Below are 18,662 nucleotides of genomic sequence, written 5' to 3'. Positions count from 1 at the left end.
GAAGCCACCCGGGGTGTAATGCAACATTCCTCTTGTCAAACTATACAGACTAGAGCAACACTGATTTAAATTACCTCCATTGTATTGCAACATCTTCTGACAAAGGACACAATCATGCCAACATCATGAAGAACCTTTTAATTAAAAGAAAATCAATAAATTGATTTAAATCGGATTAAATCCACAAACATGTTTCAGAAAAATAAAATGTATTTATTTATCAGAGCATCAGGCCAGATTGTTTTCTAAATACATAAACATATCAGTCTTTACTACAATTTTTATTTTGATTTTTACTCTTTCAACAGAGGAATGAATCAGTAGTGCAAAAAAGGATATCAACCTGATGACAAAAAAAAGAACATTTAAACCTCTTGCTTTGGACTATTAAGCATATACCCTGTTAATGCATTTTGAACCATGAATTCAGTAGCTCTAATGCAGCAAAATTATTTATTTTGCGTTATATATAAAACACGCATGCACATATTTAATGCTTTGTCTAAGACAGCAGAATAAGTTAAATAGTTCTTCACAGCACAATGATGAAACATGAGTTCGTTTGCCACAAATGCAGGTAATCATCAAACAGCAGTGGAAGAGTCTGAGGTAGGCGAAGCAGCCGGGGATGAGCTGTTTGAGTTGTCTGCGCTTTGACCAGAAGAGCAAAGAGTCGCACGTTTAACTACCGGGGCCGTTCCTTCCTTCTCGCGCTTCTTCTGTTTCATTCTGCGATTCTGAAACCAAATTTTAACCTGCGTTTCGTTCAGTTCGAGGGTGGCGGCCACTTCTACTCTGCGTGCTCTGGTCAGGTACTTGTTGAAGTGGAACTCCTTCTCAAGTTCGGTGAGCTGCTTGGTGGTGAAATTGGTGCGTATTATATTCTGCTGGCCGTGGATCCCATATTCATCGACTTTAACTGAAAGTGACAAACCAAAAAAAGACAAATTAGAAACCACATACTACGTACAATCTTACAGTAGCCACTGTAATTGGCCTCAACTAACCTGTTTTAGGGGGGTTTCTCTTGACTTTCATCCAGTCAAACGTTGGCGCTTGTTTGATGTTCGTCTTGGAGTCGCTGTCACTGTCAGGGGAGACCTGGTACTTGCTGAACGAACCATAGCCGTGTGGTGGTTCATGTTCTCCATAGGGATAGGACTGATAATGGCTTGCAGAGACCGAGCCAGGCCTGCAGTTAGATTCACTGTATGTTCCAATGTTCGCTCCCATGTTCACGACTGACTGACGCATGTGGTCATCTGCTTGCGTGAGAACATGTTGATGTCCATATTCCGAGTGAGGAGGTCGGGTTTGCTTGCAAAAATTGGTTTGTCCAGTTTTCCCCATGTCCACACTGATGTGGTATTGCTGCGAATGAAGTTGTGCGTAAGCTGTGCCATGCGCTTCGTGCGTTGCCGGTGTAAAAGTGTTCCCTCCGACTGGCCGTCCCTCGGGAATGTAACTATTTGTACTTGCACAAGCACTTGGCAAGTATTCCTGCTCCATAGGAAAACACCCAACCTTCGAACTATAAGTGTTAGCACCACGGTTATAAATCGTATAATCTAAGTAGGAATTCATTGTTGACTGACCAAGCAAAATTGATTAAGCAGGGTCAATATAGGCTGATGTGTGGTCCCAGTGCCCCTACAACCTCTAAGCAGTATGTCAAACCACACAAAGTTCTATCCGAGCTCATATCAGTTTAGTGACAGATCATGTGACTAATTTTGCACCAATAGTGTGCGACCTTCGGTAGCACTCTGGGCGTTGCAGGTGTCCATCAAACGATTCGTATTTACATGACAAACACATCAATCGAATCCACCCATCAATCTGATAAACTAGGTCTAATGTGAATTTAAGCGAGCACCGCAGTTATAGCCTATAGCAAAGGCCAACTGGAGTTGTAAGCTATAAATAAACAGGCCCTAAAAAATCGTCATACACAATAACTTTCACCAATGACTTAAAATAGGGTGGTCAGCCTTTAAGTCTTTTTTTTTGTTGTTGTTGTTTTTTCTAGAGAGTTTCTTGTGCTTTTTTCAAATCTAAGTTCCTAATTTAACTGGAATAAATGAACCCCCATATAGTAGCCTACATCAATGGCCTACTGAGATTGGTGTTAGCCTATCTCTCTCTCTCTCTCTCTCTCTTTCTCTCTCGATACAGTGGGCCACCTTGCTTTTTAAGATAATCCTCAATTAAAATAAGACAATAAAATAAGACAATAAAATATTCCGCTAAAACACTATACCCATACACAAAAAAACTTCAAAAAACTACATTTTTTTATTCCTAGGCTATAGCCTAATTCGACTTTTAGATAAACCTAAAACCATTTTTTTTTTAATACAGGTGACATACTCCATTCGATAACCTACAGGAAATTATTAATAAGAATTGTAAGTTGTCAGAGATAAAATGATTAGATCATTTCAAATTAACATCGCGAGAAGCAATAACTAAATAAATACACCACAACACGCAAAATGTCTAATTCGTGGGACTATTCATGTTCACACAATAATTTGACTGATTTATTAAGAGTAACGTTATTAAAACAATCAAGTACATTACTATAATGCTTATTTACCATTAAACATTCGTTTTGGAAATATTACATGAAAGTGGCATTTAATCATTTTAAAAGGGGGACTTTATTATTGGCTACGCTCTGGGAACATGACAGAATAGTTTTATGTAAACTGTCCAGAAGAGACAGAGAATGCCATTAATGTATACTGGATAACCATACCCAGATATACCTCTATTCGCGGAGGACGTTTCACCTGAGTCACCATAGATAAATCAATCTACTGAAGCTTCACTCAAGACGGTGGTGGTAGGTTGTTGATCAGAGATGGTCCAGCTAAGAAAGACATTCTTTTCAGCCTATACAGTCTTTTTTCTCTCATCCTCCGGTTCTGAAAGCAGATTTTTATTTTCTTCTCAGTAAGTTTGCGTAAACTGGCCATTTCCACAGGTCTCCGCCTGTACAAATATGCTGAAGTGAAACTTCTCAAGCTCTAGCTGGTCACTCGTATAAAGCATACGTGCTCTTTCTGAGGCAGCGAATCTCAGCGGGGGTTTCTTGTCGCTCCTGCGTTGTTGAAGAGCAAATGGAATTTTTACATTAGGATAAAATTTGCATCAACAACATCTAAATAAATAGGCCTATTTTATTATTCGAATACATATTTTACACTTTGATATGATTTTAGATAACATTTTTTATTGCCAAAATTATAATTTTGCATCGTTATTTAAGTTGATGGTAAATAATTTAATTTGGATTTCTAAACTGTTACTCACAATGAAGCCGCGCTCCTCTTCTCCTCAGAAACACTGATGAGTTAGTACAGTCTTGATTGAGGATGGTGTACATTTTTCTCCTTGTTTTAACGTCCCCTTCTCGTTCAGTAGGCTATTCCATTTCACTGTACAAGTAGGTATTTTGCGGTCGCTGACCCAATATGTTTGGGGTGACAAATTTTGTCTTTATGTTCAAATGCATAACGACTTTGTTACAAATAATTCCGCGAGGTTGTGAGACACATTCTTGTTGTTGTTCGTTATCTGCATTTTCTGGACGGCTTTCATCAGTTATGTCGGTCCTTTCTGGGGGTTTAGCAAAACTCTGGCCTCTCGTGTCATGTGACAGTGTGGTTCCGGAGGCCCGCTGGAAGATGACCTGCAGGTCAGAGCAACACGGTGTGAGTCAGAGAACATGAATTCATCATCGCAACTAAAAAGAAAAAAATATGAATAGTGTCTCTTTTGAGTATGCACTGCCAGAAACCAGAATATCTTATGCTACTGACAAAAAAAGGTTTTCTTCTTCATGATATAAGCTGCATAATATTAATTAAAAATAGACTATCCAGTGGTATGCAGTGTGAACAAATCACAAACTCAAAAGAAGCTAAATGCAATATAAAAATGTATTGTAAACAATTTTAAACAGTTTTAGCTAATATGACAAAATATAGATACACAGACAAACAAATTGCATAAAAATATCAGACTATTCATGAGAAAAAAATTATACAATGTCATTTAAATACTGAGAACATATTTTCCTTTAAAAAAAAATTATTGTAGGTAGGTTACACCAAGGTAAAGCAAACTGAATTCAGGGTGTCGAAATTATTCTACATATTTATTGTATGTATCAAAATTAAAAGAGCCATTTACACTTTTTATCCTCGTTTTATTTAGACAGTATACGTTTCTTTCTTTCTTTCTTTTTTCCTATTAAGAAAGGGAAGACTTCATTCATCCAGAAAAAACAAAGTTTGGGGAAAAAAAAGTGAATTATGAATCAGTACAAAACAATAATGCTCTTGATTTTTTCCCCCGAATGTACAGCAAGATCCCCATTTAAAATCATTTAAACAATATAAACTGATATTTACGTCAATAGTTATGAAAAATAATAGCTAAAGCATTTAAAATAAGAAAATGGTGGGTATTTGAAATTACAAACTGCATTTCACTGTATTTTTTAATCGTAACTGGGATGATAAAAACTAAATTAAATAAGAAAGAGACTAGTTGGGAAAAAAACAATGGGAAGGGGAGTGTGCAGTGGTACAGAAAAACGCACAAAGCCCAGTGAACTCGTCTTGAACCTTTGCCAAAGTACTAGAGCGATTAATCACCCAGACAGATCCTCCGCCATTCACAAACTGCGAGCTTATTCTTCAGCAGCTTGATTCCGTGGAGAGCTGGAATCAAGTCACAAATCAGAGGGAACATTGACTAATAAATATATTTTATGTAAGTGCACAGGCTAATTCACTCTAATCAACAATGTTTTAAAAATAATGATGAATAAACAATAATAATAAAATGCTAATAACAGCCACTGATCATTGTATATTTTCAGCTCTATAGTCCTACAGGGTCATTCAGTATGAGTTATGTCTTCTTTATATGTAGAATATAATTCTAAATATTTACCTCTCCGTGATATGACGATAAAAGCGCAAAATAAGCTTACCTATAAGTGATAAAAGCCAACGGATCGAGTGAATCAAATTCACGGGTAAAAACTGCAGAAGATCTCGGTACAATTAAAAGATAATGTGACCCAACACTAACCAGGCACACTTTAGAAAAAAAGAACACGTCATAACAAAACAAAAATACGCTATATTGGCCAATACATATTCTTTTTAAACCAACAATATCAGACTGCTGAAAGGACAACATCATCTTTTGGTAAAGGATTACAGATGTCTTGAACGTGAAAACTGATGGAGGCAAAGAAGGATGTCTCTTGGAGTTAACTATCGGTATAAACTGAACTGCGAAAAAAACAAAAATTACGCAAAATCGGGATGTTGCTCTGAAGCGGTATTGACGTGGAACAAACGATCAAGAGCGTTTACCACAAACCAAGAATAAAGGCATGTGTGCTCTTTTCAATTACTAAATAGGTTGATAATGTTTTGTGTAAATTGTAAGTTGAGGTATAGGCTATATAATACAGATGCTGCTAGGCTATATGATTTTTTATTACAACATAGACTATAGCTTATATACACACGAGAAAGAGAGAGAGTAGGCTATAAGAAAACTGAAATGTCTGAGTCCTGAATCTGGTTGGAAGGTAGGCTTCTTTTGCAACCAAATTCACAAGAACCATAAAATGTTTTAGGTGCTTTAATATCAGCTAACATCTTTACCATAAAACTGTTGTAAACGTTTGTAAAGGAGAAGGGGACATCTGTTTCGAATTATTCGTGCATGATATTGTAATTAGTGATGTTGAAGATGAGAGAGCGCCGCTGTCTTGGGATGGTCCTGCGATCAATTCCCCAAAGGTCCAGGAGTCTTTGATCTCTCAAGTTGATCTCTAGTGTTCCATTACTTTGCTCATGTCACTGTGGCAGGGTTCGTCATAGACGGCCTAAACTGGGTATAGTCACCACCAGACGAACCCATAGGCCTTAACAATTCAACCTGAATCATTTTACCATATTACCAGTCGTTGACGCAGTGATGTACTGCCTACAACAATATAATTTAATGTAACTGTATTAATAATCAAGATGGACTAACTTATTTATATGGGCGTAGTCTGTTATGGGGGGGGGGGGTATTTACATACAGTGTCTACATAAGAATAAACTTAAAGGTAGCCTACTTAAAGAAAATGTCACATAAAACAATTTATTCTGCAACATTTTTCGCAGTGAACAAATACAGGGACACGAGTTCCGTATATTTGTAATCTAGTTGTAATAACATGTTTTTTTATACAATAATAACTGATTAATTTTTATTCATAATAGAGCAGTGAAAAAATAATACGCATCTCAGTTTTGGCCTTTACGTGTTTTCTTCGAGTCAGGAGACAATACCGTTCCCAGCAACTACAGTAAATATCCACAAGCTTTAAATCTAAAGATAAGCTTACTCACAATGTGTGGTGCTTGTGAGGTTGCTCCTACATTCTCCCTCTGAGGAAAGCTTCTTGAGACGGAAAAGCCCCACAATTTCTCCCAAACTCAAACAAGTTAGCTCGGCGAAAAGCCATGCAGTCTTGACGAATTGGCTGCGTTGCTTTTCTGCTCTGCAGCCTCTTCATTAATTATTTAATGAATCACGTGATATGGCAAATAAGGGCTGCGGAACCAGTATCTTTCCACTTATTTCATCCACCTCTTTTATTCGTCGTAATTAAACTATACCTTTTGTATCAACGAAAGAGTGAAAAAAGAAGGCTATTTAATTCAAGCGAGTATATCCAGCAAAAATAGTAACCACACCGATAGAGCGACTCGTTTATGCATTATGTAATCTAAAAATAAAGGTAAATTCAGTTGACATCTGACAGTATTTCCTGAAGTGAAAATTACCTGTTTCTTGTCATGTTCCTTCTTCTGATTGTCTGCAGGCTAACCGTTAGATGAATGAAACGTGGAAAATGTGTCCTCAAAGGGTCACATGTAGTCTTATTGGGATACACTTGTTGCTAGAAAAATAAAAGAAAGTAAAATCAGCATATAAAACATTAAATAACACAGCAAAACACTTTGTCAAACGACAGAAACATCACATACTCAAAAATATTGTCGTTTTTTATTATTCTTGAATAGTTAGGCTAGCCTATATAATTTTTCATAAATGTCACTGAGCCTGTGCGTTATGAGGGATTCAGTATTTTTATTGTCTGCCTCTGAAAACAGGGGAAAATACAATTTAGATGGTTTTAGATTGCGAAAAAGAAACAAAACAAAATGGTGAATTTTACGTGAATGATCCTGCAGAATTGTTAAATTGGAGTAGGCTAAATGTTGCATGTTGTCGATGGACAGCATTTGTCACCGAATGACAAATGATGTAGCGCCATCAGGTGTCTAATTTTCAAGACCATCAAATGTTTTTTTTAAAGCATGTCTCCAATAATGAGATAGATAGATAGATAGATAGATAGATAGATAGATAGATAGATAGATAGATAGATAGATAGATAGATAGATAAAAAAATAGATAGAAAAAAAGATAGATAGATAGATAGATAGATAGATAGATAGATAGATAGATAGATAGATAGATAGATAGATAGATAGATAGATAGATAGGGGACAAAAAAAGTGCGTCCACAATTCCACTATGGCGTTGGGTTTATGTCAACTACATATTCCCCAAGACACGAATTTGCGACTATCTATTCACACAAATTCGGATCTACAGGGTATATATAGATGACAGACATCATCGGTATTGCTAAGCTTTGTTAAGAAAACAAACGTTACTTTTTACTGTGAATTCGTGGAAAACAACAACTGTTAGCCTACTTCTAGCACAGACAGTTCATTTTCATATTTTCACCCAGTATCACCAGACATCATTGTGCATTATTTCCACTTCAGTTATTTGCAATTTACTTTCCATAATACTTCAATATTTCTAATCCAACTTCTTTAGCTCTACATTATTAAACTGTGCATTGTTATATTATGCCCTATCTATAAGATCTATCTTCGTTGTATTAATAATAGCTGTCAAAAACAAAAGCATAGGCTATCCTGCTAATCTTATCCATTGCTTAGTTGAATGAAATCCTAAAATCGTGTAAAGAGATAGGTAAACTTACTACATGCCTCACTGTTTTGCACAAACGGTGGCATCCGTCTTGTTTCACGTTGTCTCTACATTTTCTTTGCCTCCCGTAAACATACGTTTATATTGTAAATCCATTTGTAAAATTTTACGTATTGAGCATATGGCTTTTTTCTTTCAGGCTTTCATTTCGTTTGTGTCTCTGCAGGACTAACCTTCCAACAGCTTCACTGGACACATCACACAACCTTTTGGGCGCACAACGATCGATTAAAGATGAAAAATTCAAGATAACCTTAAGCGAAATATCGTTTATCAACTTCATTAGGCATCCTGCTGCTGCACATTTCGATTAGTGCTTCCTGAACGTGGGATCGCACTACTATCGAGTACAAACAGACCACTAATTAAATATTCACCCAGAATCCTTTTTTTAATTCATTTTAATTAAAAATTATTTAAATCAATCTTTTTTAAATTGAAAAATTAGCAGCATGGTTATTTATATAGGCTATTCTTATTTATATATTATTTTCGAACAAAAATAGCATTTGAAATAGTACATCATACGAGAATTTTATATCTGAGATTTCAGTCAATGCATTCAATTTTTATTTGTTTTGCCATTGCAACAAAAGCTGAGAATGGTGCCAGCAATCACAGAACATAGTGACCTCAGCATGAACTCAGATTCTTCACCATGCCACGCACTGTCACGGTATGTTTTCTTTTTTTAATATTCTAATAATAGCGTTCATATTTGAACATTTTAACTATTAGTATTTATACCATGCTGTTGGGTTTTTTCTCACTAGTTCTCTTTGCTATTTTATGAATACACCCTTCCTCATAGTTTATTTAATAGGCTATTTTAACAATATTTTTAAGACTTGGATCACACACCAAACTCAAGAAACGAAAACAGATATAAACATTTTGAACTGCCCCACTGAAAAAGATTTCCATTTTCGCGGCTTTTTCTTACGGATTTTTGTTTTCATGAAAAACCCGAAGCATCCGAATATCCAGCTACGCAGAATGAGTCAGAACAGATCTGGAGCTCGGTGTGAGGCGGGCCCTGCTGGCGATGAAGCAACATTACATCAATCTAACTATCAACAAAATTAGCCGACCACATTCATTGTTTTATTTATGATTTTAGCAAAATGGTATTCATAGCAGAACTTTTAAGATAATCTCTTTTTAGCGTTGTCTCGACTAATCAAATTACTTGCTCGTCCAAATCTTCTAATAAAGAAGATTTGTCGTTACAGTCGGGTACACAAAATGTCTTTAGGAAAATTAGACAGTAGGCCTACTGACTGTTGAGTGAAAATGTATTTTTTAAAGTACTGCGTAGGATTACCAGCTTGTCGGTTTGGCATGTATCCTGTGCTTCTTTGGGAAGGCATGTGTGCCACTCTCGTCTCCTGACCTCGGAGTGATCCCTTCCCAATGAATAATTGATGAGAACAGCGCCCAGATTACCCCTATCAATATGCAAAACACATTATAGGGGTAAAATGGGACTTTAATAGTTATGAATCGAGGAACCGTTTCTATCACGAGCAAATTGTAGTGACATCCTTAAATCCACACTATCTTCATTTTAAAGCAAAAATACAAACCAAATTCTCTTATCTCCAAACTGTTACACTTATCCAGACAAGTCCAGACATACAATAGCCTAATGGGCAAACACATCAAAGTGGGTAGAACAAAAATTATCTGTAATTTTTCAGATTGCTCGATTGATAAGCCTACCATTACACAATTTGCCATAGAATACCAACACCTCTCTGCTTGTATTATTTAGCCAGAGAAAAAATTACCATTCTTAAGTTTTGTACATCTGCTGTGAAGAATATTTTTAGTGTTGTAAACCTAACAAAATTTTTAAATCCATCTCTGCAGGTATTCATGAAAGTATAAGGACATATATTCCATAATCCATGCAAAAAATAGCTTCGCAAATACAAAATTCAACCGGGCCAACCTTGCACTTATTGGTTGAAAAAATATGCAACAAAACATGATTTTTTTTTCCTTTCTTTCTTTTTTTGACCGAGTAAAATTCATCGAATTTTTATCATTGAATAATAGGCTACGAAAATCTAACAAGTCTGCATTGTCTGACACTTACAAATATTTGAACGTTTTGAATCTTTTGAAAACCATTAATCAAATGACGATCTGTAGCCAAGGAAGAGACTTACTTGAGAACTACAGAGAAGACTTCTCATCGTTTCGCATCCAGCAGAAATAGTATGGAAATGATTGTTGACAGCCAAGTCAGCATGGGATATTACTACTGTCCAGTTTGAGAAGACTCCGCATGCATGCTGCCCACAACCTTTAGAATCCCGCTGAAGCAGTTAAACAGTCAGTTACATTCAAGAATGTGAATTATGTAGCACATTGTCAACCCCCCTAAAACCATAAAACTAACTTTATGGACCTCACGTGACTTTTTTAGAGCTACCAAGAGCTACATGTTGGTGTTATGGACTGCACTTCAGAAGAAAATAGTCGGGGTAGATGATTTGTATGTTGTTTCATAATAATGCTGATTGTTAAAATAAGCTGTAAAGATATCGTTCTGTTCATCCGCTTTGAGCACTGCGAGGTAAGTTGAGGGGTTGAGTTATTGTTATGATGTGACACACAAGAGCTGAGTTTGAATATTACCATATTATAAGCCACACCGAGATCCAAAATGTCCTCGCAGAGCGCAGCAAAAACTGAATGGACTATTATTTGTTTTATTAGTCATATGCAGTAGAACACATGAACACCAATAACTTTCATTTAAGAGCAAAATATTTATTTAAAGTGTAAAATTCTGGTGGGTAAAATGAGAACAACGTTGGGATTACTAACCAAACAGGCCTACAAACAGAGACTTTCAGGTATGACTGAGAGAAAACTTTATTTTTCTTTTAGATCAACTCATTTTCTGTTTAGACACAAATACAAAAATTGGCAGAGATACCATCAACATGTCAATGACAAAACATTTTTCTCCAACTTTTAACACAGAACGTCCATAACTCACGTTGTGCACTACAAATAACATATTGGTCACTACTGTATAAAGACATTCTTCATAGGACATCTTACGAGCCCAAAGTAATCTTGTGCTGCAGCTTAAGTACACAAATGTAAATGCAAAAAGATTATTTTTCTCGCAGGTATCATCTACGAGAAATCAAAAAAGCCCGGCACATAACAAGAATATAGCATGTTGCGTGAATAATACATGACGTTTCAATACAAGTTCAAGGATACAACAAAAGTTTCTCTTTTTTTTTACACTATCACTTATAGGATAGTTAGGTAGTGCGAGTTGTACTGTACATAATTCTTGTAACAGGTCTAGAATACGTTGCACGAATAGCTCACATGGAACATGCTTTCCTCCACGAATGTATAAACTTGACACACTTGACATTCACACTCATTTATGGCAATTGTAACTAGTTTAGCATATGTGATAACAATATTCAAAAGCTGACAATTTTGAGTTGCACGGGGGGGATCACACGTCGTCAGGTGATATCAACAAGCTGAAAGGTGCAGCGCTGTAACAGTAGTCGAATTTTCCAATTATTGTGACGTGATTTGATTAATTTTGAAATGCGCTCCCCGCCGTAGCGAGACTCATACTTTTCAGTTTATTGTCCTTCTTCCATTTCATCCTGCGATTTTGGAACCAGATTTTAATTTGCCTCTCTGAGAGGCAGAGAGCGTGCGCTATCTCTATTCTCCTCCTGCGCGTGAGATATCTATTGAAATGGAACTCTTTCTCCAGCTCGAGCGTCTGGTAGCGAGTGTAAGCTGTTCGAGCCCGTTTTCCATCAGGTCCAGTCATATCTGGCATAAGCAAGGGCAAAGAGATAATAAGCAAACATCACCAAGCCATCAAACGGAAATGGACTTAAATGTCTGTTACATTTTGCTGGCTGATTCTAGACTATAGGCTATATTCAAGGCGACGTGCAGTTTAGGCTACCATTGCATTTTATGGCTTTACTGCTGCACAATAATTCCACATGCAGTCACCTCCCAGAGAGTGGTTATTCTCAATTTAACCTGTACTTAGGTATAACTAATGGTCCGTCTAAGCATTACTGTTTTTGTAAGACAAACATTATAGGCTACTAAACGAATATGAAAATCTGAAGAATAAAACATGCATTTAAACCACGCATAACCTAAACTTACTTCATGAACTGTTATCATCAAAATAATTTCATTGTATCATGCCTTAATAAGACATAATAGAGATGTGCATACCATGGCTAATGTGCAGCTTCCTCATCCAAGGGAATATCTGTGGAGTTTGACCGTCGTTAGATGTTGTAGTCGAGCTCGCCACAGATTCTTGCTTCTGCGTGCGTGTGGTGGTGGTGGTCTGTGCTCCTTCCTCGGTCTCGGACGAGACATTGGTCTCGTCTGTGTCCGCGAAATGTGTGCTGTTGCTGCTGGTGAGATTGCTGTTGGTGAGTCTGCTGTTGCCGGTTGGTGTGCTCTGATCAGATGGAGGAGAGGAACCCTTCAATTCCAGAGATTCGCTGGTGGCACAAGACATAGGATCTGGAGACGAGAGCGAGCAGCTCGACTGTCTGTACCGGGTCTCCTGACCCGGATTTTGGAAAGCGCGAGAATTATCTTCAACTGCTCCGAAATGGCCATTGTTGGGACGATTTACACTAAGGTCTATTCCATTGTAGTTGTAACCGAAAGACCCGGAATGCATGCTGGTGGAGTCCCTGTAAGAAGCGTTCATAGCGCCGTTAGTACCATAATTTAGTAACTGATAGTCAGACCCATTTGGATAGCGCCCTGAGAACGAGTTTAGAAAATAAGAGCTCATTTGGATGTTTTAAAATGTCTTGACTTGTAGATCTTGGTCGTTAAAATCCAGCGCCGCACAATTTATGATGTAATAATGAATTATAGCAATGCACTGTACTTCGTTTTTGCCATGTATGCGGCCAAATATGGGAAAGCGTTAGGGCATCACGTGCCTTTGTTGACCAGTCGTAAATTCTCTCTGATGACTTCAAGAGGTAATTCATGCTCTATGGTTACAAATGATGACGAAATGATGATCGTTAGGTTCAACTCAATGGTGCCTCCCCATCGCGCGCAACATCCCACGTTAGCGGAGGGCGTCACCTACTGGGAGAACTGTAAAATGACCAAACACCTGCCCATTTCTTGAAGCCTTTTTACTGCATAAATTTGTAACACTGTGCTTTTTCTGCATGGAACTAGGTCCTATTTACAAACAAATTTACGAAAAATTGATGCAAGATGTGAATATTTCACGTCGTTTGTAAAATGATTAAGACTCTCAAAGCAATCTTGGGTGCTCAAGCGACTTTATGCTGTCATTCAGTGATATGAATGTGTGTCTTACTTAACATAGATTAGTCAACCTAGTTTAAAAACCAAGATTTAGATTTACCGGGGGAAAAAAGATGAAGTAGGAAAAAAAAAAGATAGGCTACAGCTGGCGAGATTCTTATGGCCCGCTTTACCAGCACAGCTAGCTTCACAGAGCAGTGCAGAGATGGAAATTAAAATATATATATTTATATTATAGGCTATAGCAGATGTCTATCAGATAAAATATTTTATGTCTTGAAGAGTGCCTTACACCAGCGCATAAGGCTGATAAAAATGTCTCTGGCTCATTATATCAGATACCCATCCACACATAAAGAAAAATAAACCACATTATTTGTTAAACAATCATTTTATTGACAAAATGACATTGCTAACAAAGTATGATAACGTATTATTCTTAGTGCATTCACATACACATACACAAAAGTGACGACCCAATAAATTAAGCATCAAAATGTCCCATTTTCCTCTTTTGAACACACAACGGACAGAAATACATATTCAATGTAAGACCTTTAATCCCAAAGTTTTAAACTTTGAACTTATGTTTTCTTTCAAATTATAGGCATTAGAATGTTTACACAGCGAGAAAATATTTGTTTTATTAGTTTAAATAGGCCAAATACCGCAAATATAGCCTATAGCAGTGGTAAAAGCACCTCCCATATATCTTTTACCATCTTTACAGAGGTGATTCCGACGCCTGTTTTAATGAAAAAGAACGTCTTCTCTTGAAGCTTTTTTTATGTCAACATAAAACTTATTAGGTAGTTTTTTTTTCTTGTTGGACAGACCAGTGCTTATTAATTAAAACTACAGGCTACATGTTATGTACAGTGTTTCTAGGGCTTCGTCACAAGCTCCTTTTTAACATTTATCCCGCCTTTCCACCATCCTCTTCTTCGCTGACCTTTGCGGGGTTCAGCACTTTATTCTCCTTTTTCCATTTCATTCTACGGTTCTGGAACCATATCTTAATCTGTCGTTCCGTCAAACACAAAGCGTGCGAGATTTCAATTCTTCGTCTTCTGGTCAAATATCTGTTAAAGTGGAACTCCTTTTCCAGTTCAAGAGTCTGAAACCGAGTGTAGGTTTGACGACCCCTGCGGCCAGTGCTGCCAGGCATTCCTGTCAAAAAAGTGAAAAAGACACAGATGAACATCCTGTAGCCTATATACAAACAGACCAACGTAAATAATAAAAGAACATGGCTAGAGTTGTCACCATTATTGTTATTACGATCAATGTTATTAGCTACCACAGAGACATCATATTTGACATCTGAATTTTATCCACATGTGAGGGTGAAATGTTTTAAGAAATTCTATTAAAGGTCATCAATAAACGTCACTGAGTGGAGTTTATTTTACTCTAATAGCCTAATAAAAACGTGGAAGAATTTCCGCATCGGGCTGCTTAAAGTTGCCTGTAATGTAAATAGCGTCTACTTCTATGGCAAACAAAACTGCGAAAGCGCAAACGTGTCTTACCATTACACGAGTTCATCCTCTGCATCCACGGGTAAACCGTTGTACACGGCTTGTCTTCACTGTTAAAATATCTCTCTGCACCCTGTTCGGTGCAGTCCGTTTTGCACTGGTCTTGGGTTAGGACCAGCGACTCTTCCAGACCTCCGATAGCGCACGAGCGGTCCGCGGTTCGGTAAATGTTGGGTGTTGTGTAGTCACAAGCACTGGTGGATCCGCTTCTCCCAAAAACGCCCCCAGCTTGCTGGTAATACGAGGAGGTGTAAACCTTGTCCTGGACATTGGTAGCTCCGAACGTAGCGCTTGGATAATGTCTTAAAGGATCTGTATATCCGGAGGAATACAGCGGTATCTGACCCAAGAAAGACTCCTGTCCTCCGGGTAGAGACACGGGAAAAGTTGAGTTGACGAAATAGGAACTCATGGGGTGGCCAGTGTTATTGTCCGAGTGTTATGATTTGTTGTGTTTTATAGTCCAAGTGGTTTTTGCCATTACTTTATCTGAGATTTGGTTTTAGCCGAAGGGGGGTGGCGAGGTGCCAATCTGAGACCGCGGGGAAACGGACCAGCTGATCAGTGCCTGACCAATCCTGAGCACTTCTGACTACAGGATAACGTGTAAGGTGGGGGCCTCTTGTTGCACAGAATGGAATCCCCAGGGCATATCAAAACACTCAGACGCAAGTGTTTTTCACCGTTTTCCGAAAAAAAAGCAACATATAGAATCATAATGCAATAATATAAATTATTTTTTTATAGGAGTATGAGGTTAATAATTAATTTTCCCTCCACATTTTCTAATTTTTCTCACTCGAAATATGATGCAAACCTCATTTTCAAATGCAAGTCATTTTCATTTCGACTTTATCTTCACTCAAAAATGTCCATTGCTGAAAATTTGCAAAATCTGTATGCAGACATAATTGGCTCAATTCGTGTGCACAAGAGAATATTAGAGACGCACAGACGGAGTTTTACTCTCCAAAACGAACTTGTACTGACCTTTACCCGCTTTATGTAGCCTATTAAATAGCCTAATACCACACTATACCGTTGTTAAGACCTTCAGCGCATTCTCTGTCTAAATACATTTAGACATCTGCAATACGCTAATTTACAAAGTCTTCATAACTTGCATATTTTGAATTGGCCCTGAAAATCATTCTAAACAATTAAAATCTATCTATCTATCTATCTATCTATCTATCTATCTATCTATCTATCTATCTATCTATCTATCTAGTTTACCGTGCCCTACTAAATGGCGTTCGCTGTTTAAATAAAGTGCAGTTTTTCCTCCAGAGGCGCAGCATAGACTATTTAGTGAAATCACCATGAATACCTGCTTCAGCAATACATTACCACACTGGACATAAAAAAAGTATTTTTTCTATATCAATAAAAACAATGCATGAATGATAAATATGTAGAAGATAAATACAAACTCAACATTAATTCAAGATTAACACAATAACAACGCCATCACTAATATTTTAAATTCAGCCCGGGCCATGTTGTTTTTGTTGCTCTCTTGCTTGAAATAGACAACGTCAAAGTTATATAACACAATTATAGAATTGACTTTTATTTGAAAAATGTAACGTCTAGTGTCAGTTAAATACTAAATTAATACAAACAAATAAATTAAACATTCTTTAAATTTAAATATTTAAGTAGCCTATTAAGTTAAGACAAAATGAAACCTCTCAGAAAAGCTAACCATTAATCACCATACTGTTTTGTAAATTAATAAAAATTGATCTATTATTGAATATCGATAGGCTGCAGCTACGCAAGTACCCTACACGATGGTTATTGTTGTTTGAGTTTGAGTTTATCCCTTGGGTCATCCTCATATTCTTAACACAGCGATTCTTTTGTTGTCATGATAATAATAATAATAATAATAATAATAATAATAATAATAATAATAGATGTCTGATTAAGTAAATGTTATGTATGATTTTAGTTTTTCCTTATTCTCTAAATGAATACAAAACAGCTCGTTCTTCCTTTCCGTTTTATATTGTTGATTAAAAGAAAGAAAGAAAGAAAGAAAGAAAGAAAGAAAGAAAGAAAGAAAGAAAGAAAGAAAGAAAGAAAGAAAGCCATATTAACAAAGACATCATACAGTTTCAGTGCAAGGTCAGAAAGTGCAGACAGAAAAAAATATGCAAGATTAGCAAAGACCATATAAAATTACACCCAAAGCATTAACCATTCACAGACTTGCATTTGTCGATTACTTGCTCATTGTAGACACACTCTGGCTGAACACAGCATCTAGGGATGCTAGAGGTCTTTCGAGTTTAGTCAGATCCCATGCAGAGAGCGCCCAAACACAGAATTTCTCCACAGTTACCAAATCTCGTCACTAGATGACATCACAGAGCAAGAACAGGCAAAATGTGTGCTTCTTCAGGGATCCACCAGAACAATATCCCATTTCATTGTAATTCCAAATTAAACATTATTTTGGTTATTGAGATTCGGAATGACCAAATCAGGCAATCTAAAAAATAAAGCTACAAAGCAGCTACTGAATTTTTGTTTTCCCATAACAAACATCAATTGATGCTTTAGAGGCATAAACGTCCTCACAAATGTCAAAAACATAAACCCATCATTGATGAACGGAAAATGTCACGGGCTTAGACAAATTTCAAGAAACATTATCCAAAAAACACCAAATAACTAAGGGTAGCAATAACAACATCCAACTTTTTTATAAAAAGGCCCTTAAAAATGCAGAATGCATGTGCTATAATACAGATTAAAGAGATGAGGCATGCCTTTACTAGTCAGAAACTCAGTAATGCTGATTTGTACACTCAAAGTTAATGTAAATCTTATATAATCACCTGAATGCAGCGGCCATCTTGTAACACTGTAAATAATACTTCCTTTCAAGCATATATTTTTCCGAATTTTCATTGTCAGCAAACAATTAGGCCTAGCTTATTTGCGTTACAAATCATGTCAATCTTTTATCATACGACCCGTTAAGCCTTATTTCTACGTTCATGCCAGTTCTTATCTAGCCTACTTGACTAATCTAACTTTAATCAGTTTGTTTTGTTATACAAACGACATGCTCAAGAAAATATTATTGTGAAAGTAAATCTGTGTGCAACGGTTTGCATAGTGACATCGCTGGAATAAGTAGAGGAGCTACAGAAGCCTATAGGTCCAGTCCTACCTTTTCCTTCCCCGTCCATCATCGCTTCACTGGAATGATCCAAAACAATCACGCAGGTTCGTCGTTTAACCAGGGTCTCGCGTCGTATTATTGGATGTACTGGTAAGACAGACAGAGCTAAAACTTGACAAATTAGAGAAGAATGAACTAGGGTCCTCAGTGAATTTTGACCCCTGCACTCTTAGCTGATGTGAAAATCTAAAGACGCTTCGTACTAGCGTGACGCCGAGCTTTCCATCCATATTAACGCACACCATTCGCCCAGCTCAGGAGAATTTTTCTTTCCCTCTGCTTTAACAAAACGTTAAAACATAAAGGACAGAGGTGCTACTGACTGCGCCCTGACCAAAAGAATGCTGCATTATAGCCACTTGGGAAATCATAAAAAGTTCATGTTCACAGAGAGCTGCTCACGTGACCTCCGTCAGCCAATCCACTGGCAGAACCACACATAAAGTTCTATCACAAAGTTGTAAATTTTC

At 37.1% G+C, this 18,662-nt stretch overlaps 3 protein-coding genes and 1 long non-coding RNA gene across 4 annotated transcripts; all 4 read right to left on the bottom strand.

Moving 5' to 3' along the window:
- Positions 1-192: 192 nt before the first annotated feature.
- LOC109109931 (homeobox protein Hox-B1b-like) lies at positions 193-2,149 on the bottom strand. Its single transcript, XM_019122986.2, has 2 exons — positions 1,008-2,149; positions 193-919 (listed from the first exon to the last, which is right to left on the bottom strand). Exons 1-2 carry the CDS (start codon positions 1,582-1,584, stop codon positions 585-587), a joined length of 912 nt encoding a protein of 303 aa, XP_018978531.1. The 5' UTR covers positions 1,585-2,149; the 3' UTR covers positions 193-584.
- A 141-nt stretch (positions 2,150-2,290) lies between these two features.
- Positions 2,291-18,555, bottom strand: LOC109110661. The gene is made up of 4 exons (XR_006156104.1): positions 18,181-18,555; positions 6,873-6,988; positions 3,319-3,697; positions 2,291-3,106 (listed from the first exon to the last, which is right to left on the bottom strand). It is a non-coding gene; the product is annotated as an uncharacterized LOC109110661 (long non-coding RNA).
- hoxb5b (homeobox B5b) lies at positions 10,994-13,285 on the bottom strand. The gene is made up of 2 exons (XM_019065690.2): positions 12,376-13,285; positions 10,994-11,952 (listed from the first exon to the last, which is right to left on the bottom strand). Exons 1-2 carry the CDS (start codon positions 12,953-12,955, stop codon positions 11,705-11,707), a joined length of 828 nt encoding a protein of 275 aa, XP_018921235.2. The 5' UTR covers positions 12,956-13,285; the 3' UTR covers positions 10,994-11,704.
- On the bottom strand, positions 13,931-16,355 carry LOC122139232 (homeobox protein Hox-B6b-like). The gene is made up of 2 exons (XM_042735589.1): positions 14,985-16,355; positions 13,931-14,622 (listed from the first exon to the last, which is right to left on the bottom strand). The coding sequence occupies exons 1-2, from the start codon at positions 15,403-15,405 to the stop codon at positions 14,369-14,371; spliced, it is 675 nt and encodes a 224-aa protein (XP_042591523.1). The 5' UTR covers positions 15,406-16,355; the 3' UTR covers positions 13,931-14,368.
- Positions 18,556-18,662: the final 107 nt, after the last annotated feature.

The sequence above is a fragment of the Cyprinus carpio genome, chromosome B12 (genome assembly GCF_018340385.1).
Source record: "Cyprinus carpio isolate SPL01 chromosome B12, ASM1834038v1, whole genome shotgun sequence".
NCBI lineage: Eukaryota > Metazoa > Chordata > Actinopteri > Cypriniformes > Cyprinidae > Cyprinus > Cyprinus carpio.
The sequence above is the reverse complement of the archived record's forward strand: the minus strand, read 5'-3'. Positions and strand labels throughout refer to the sequence as shown.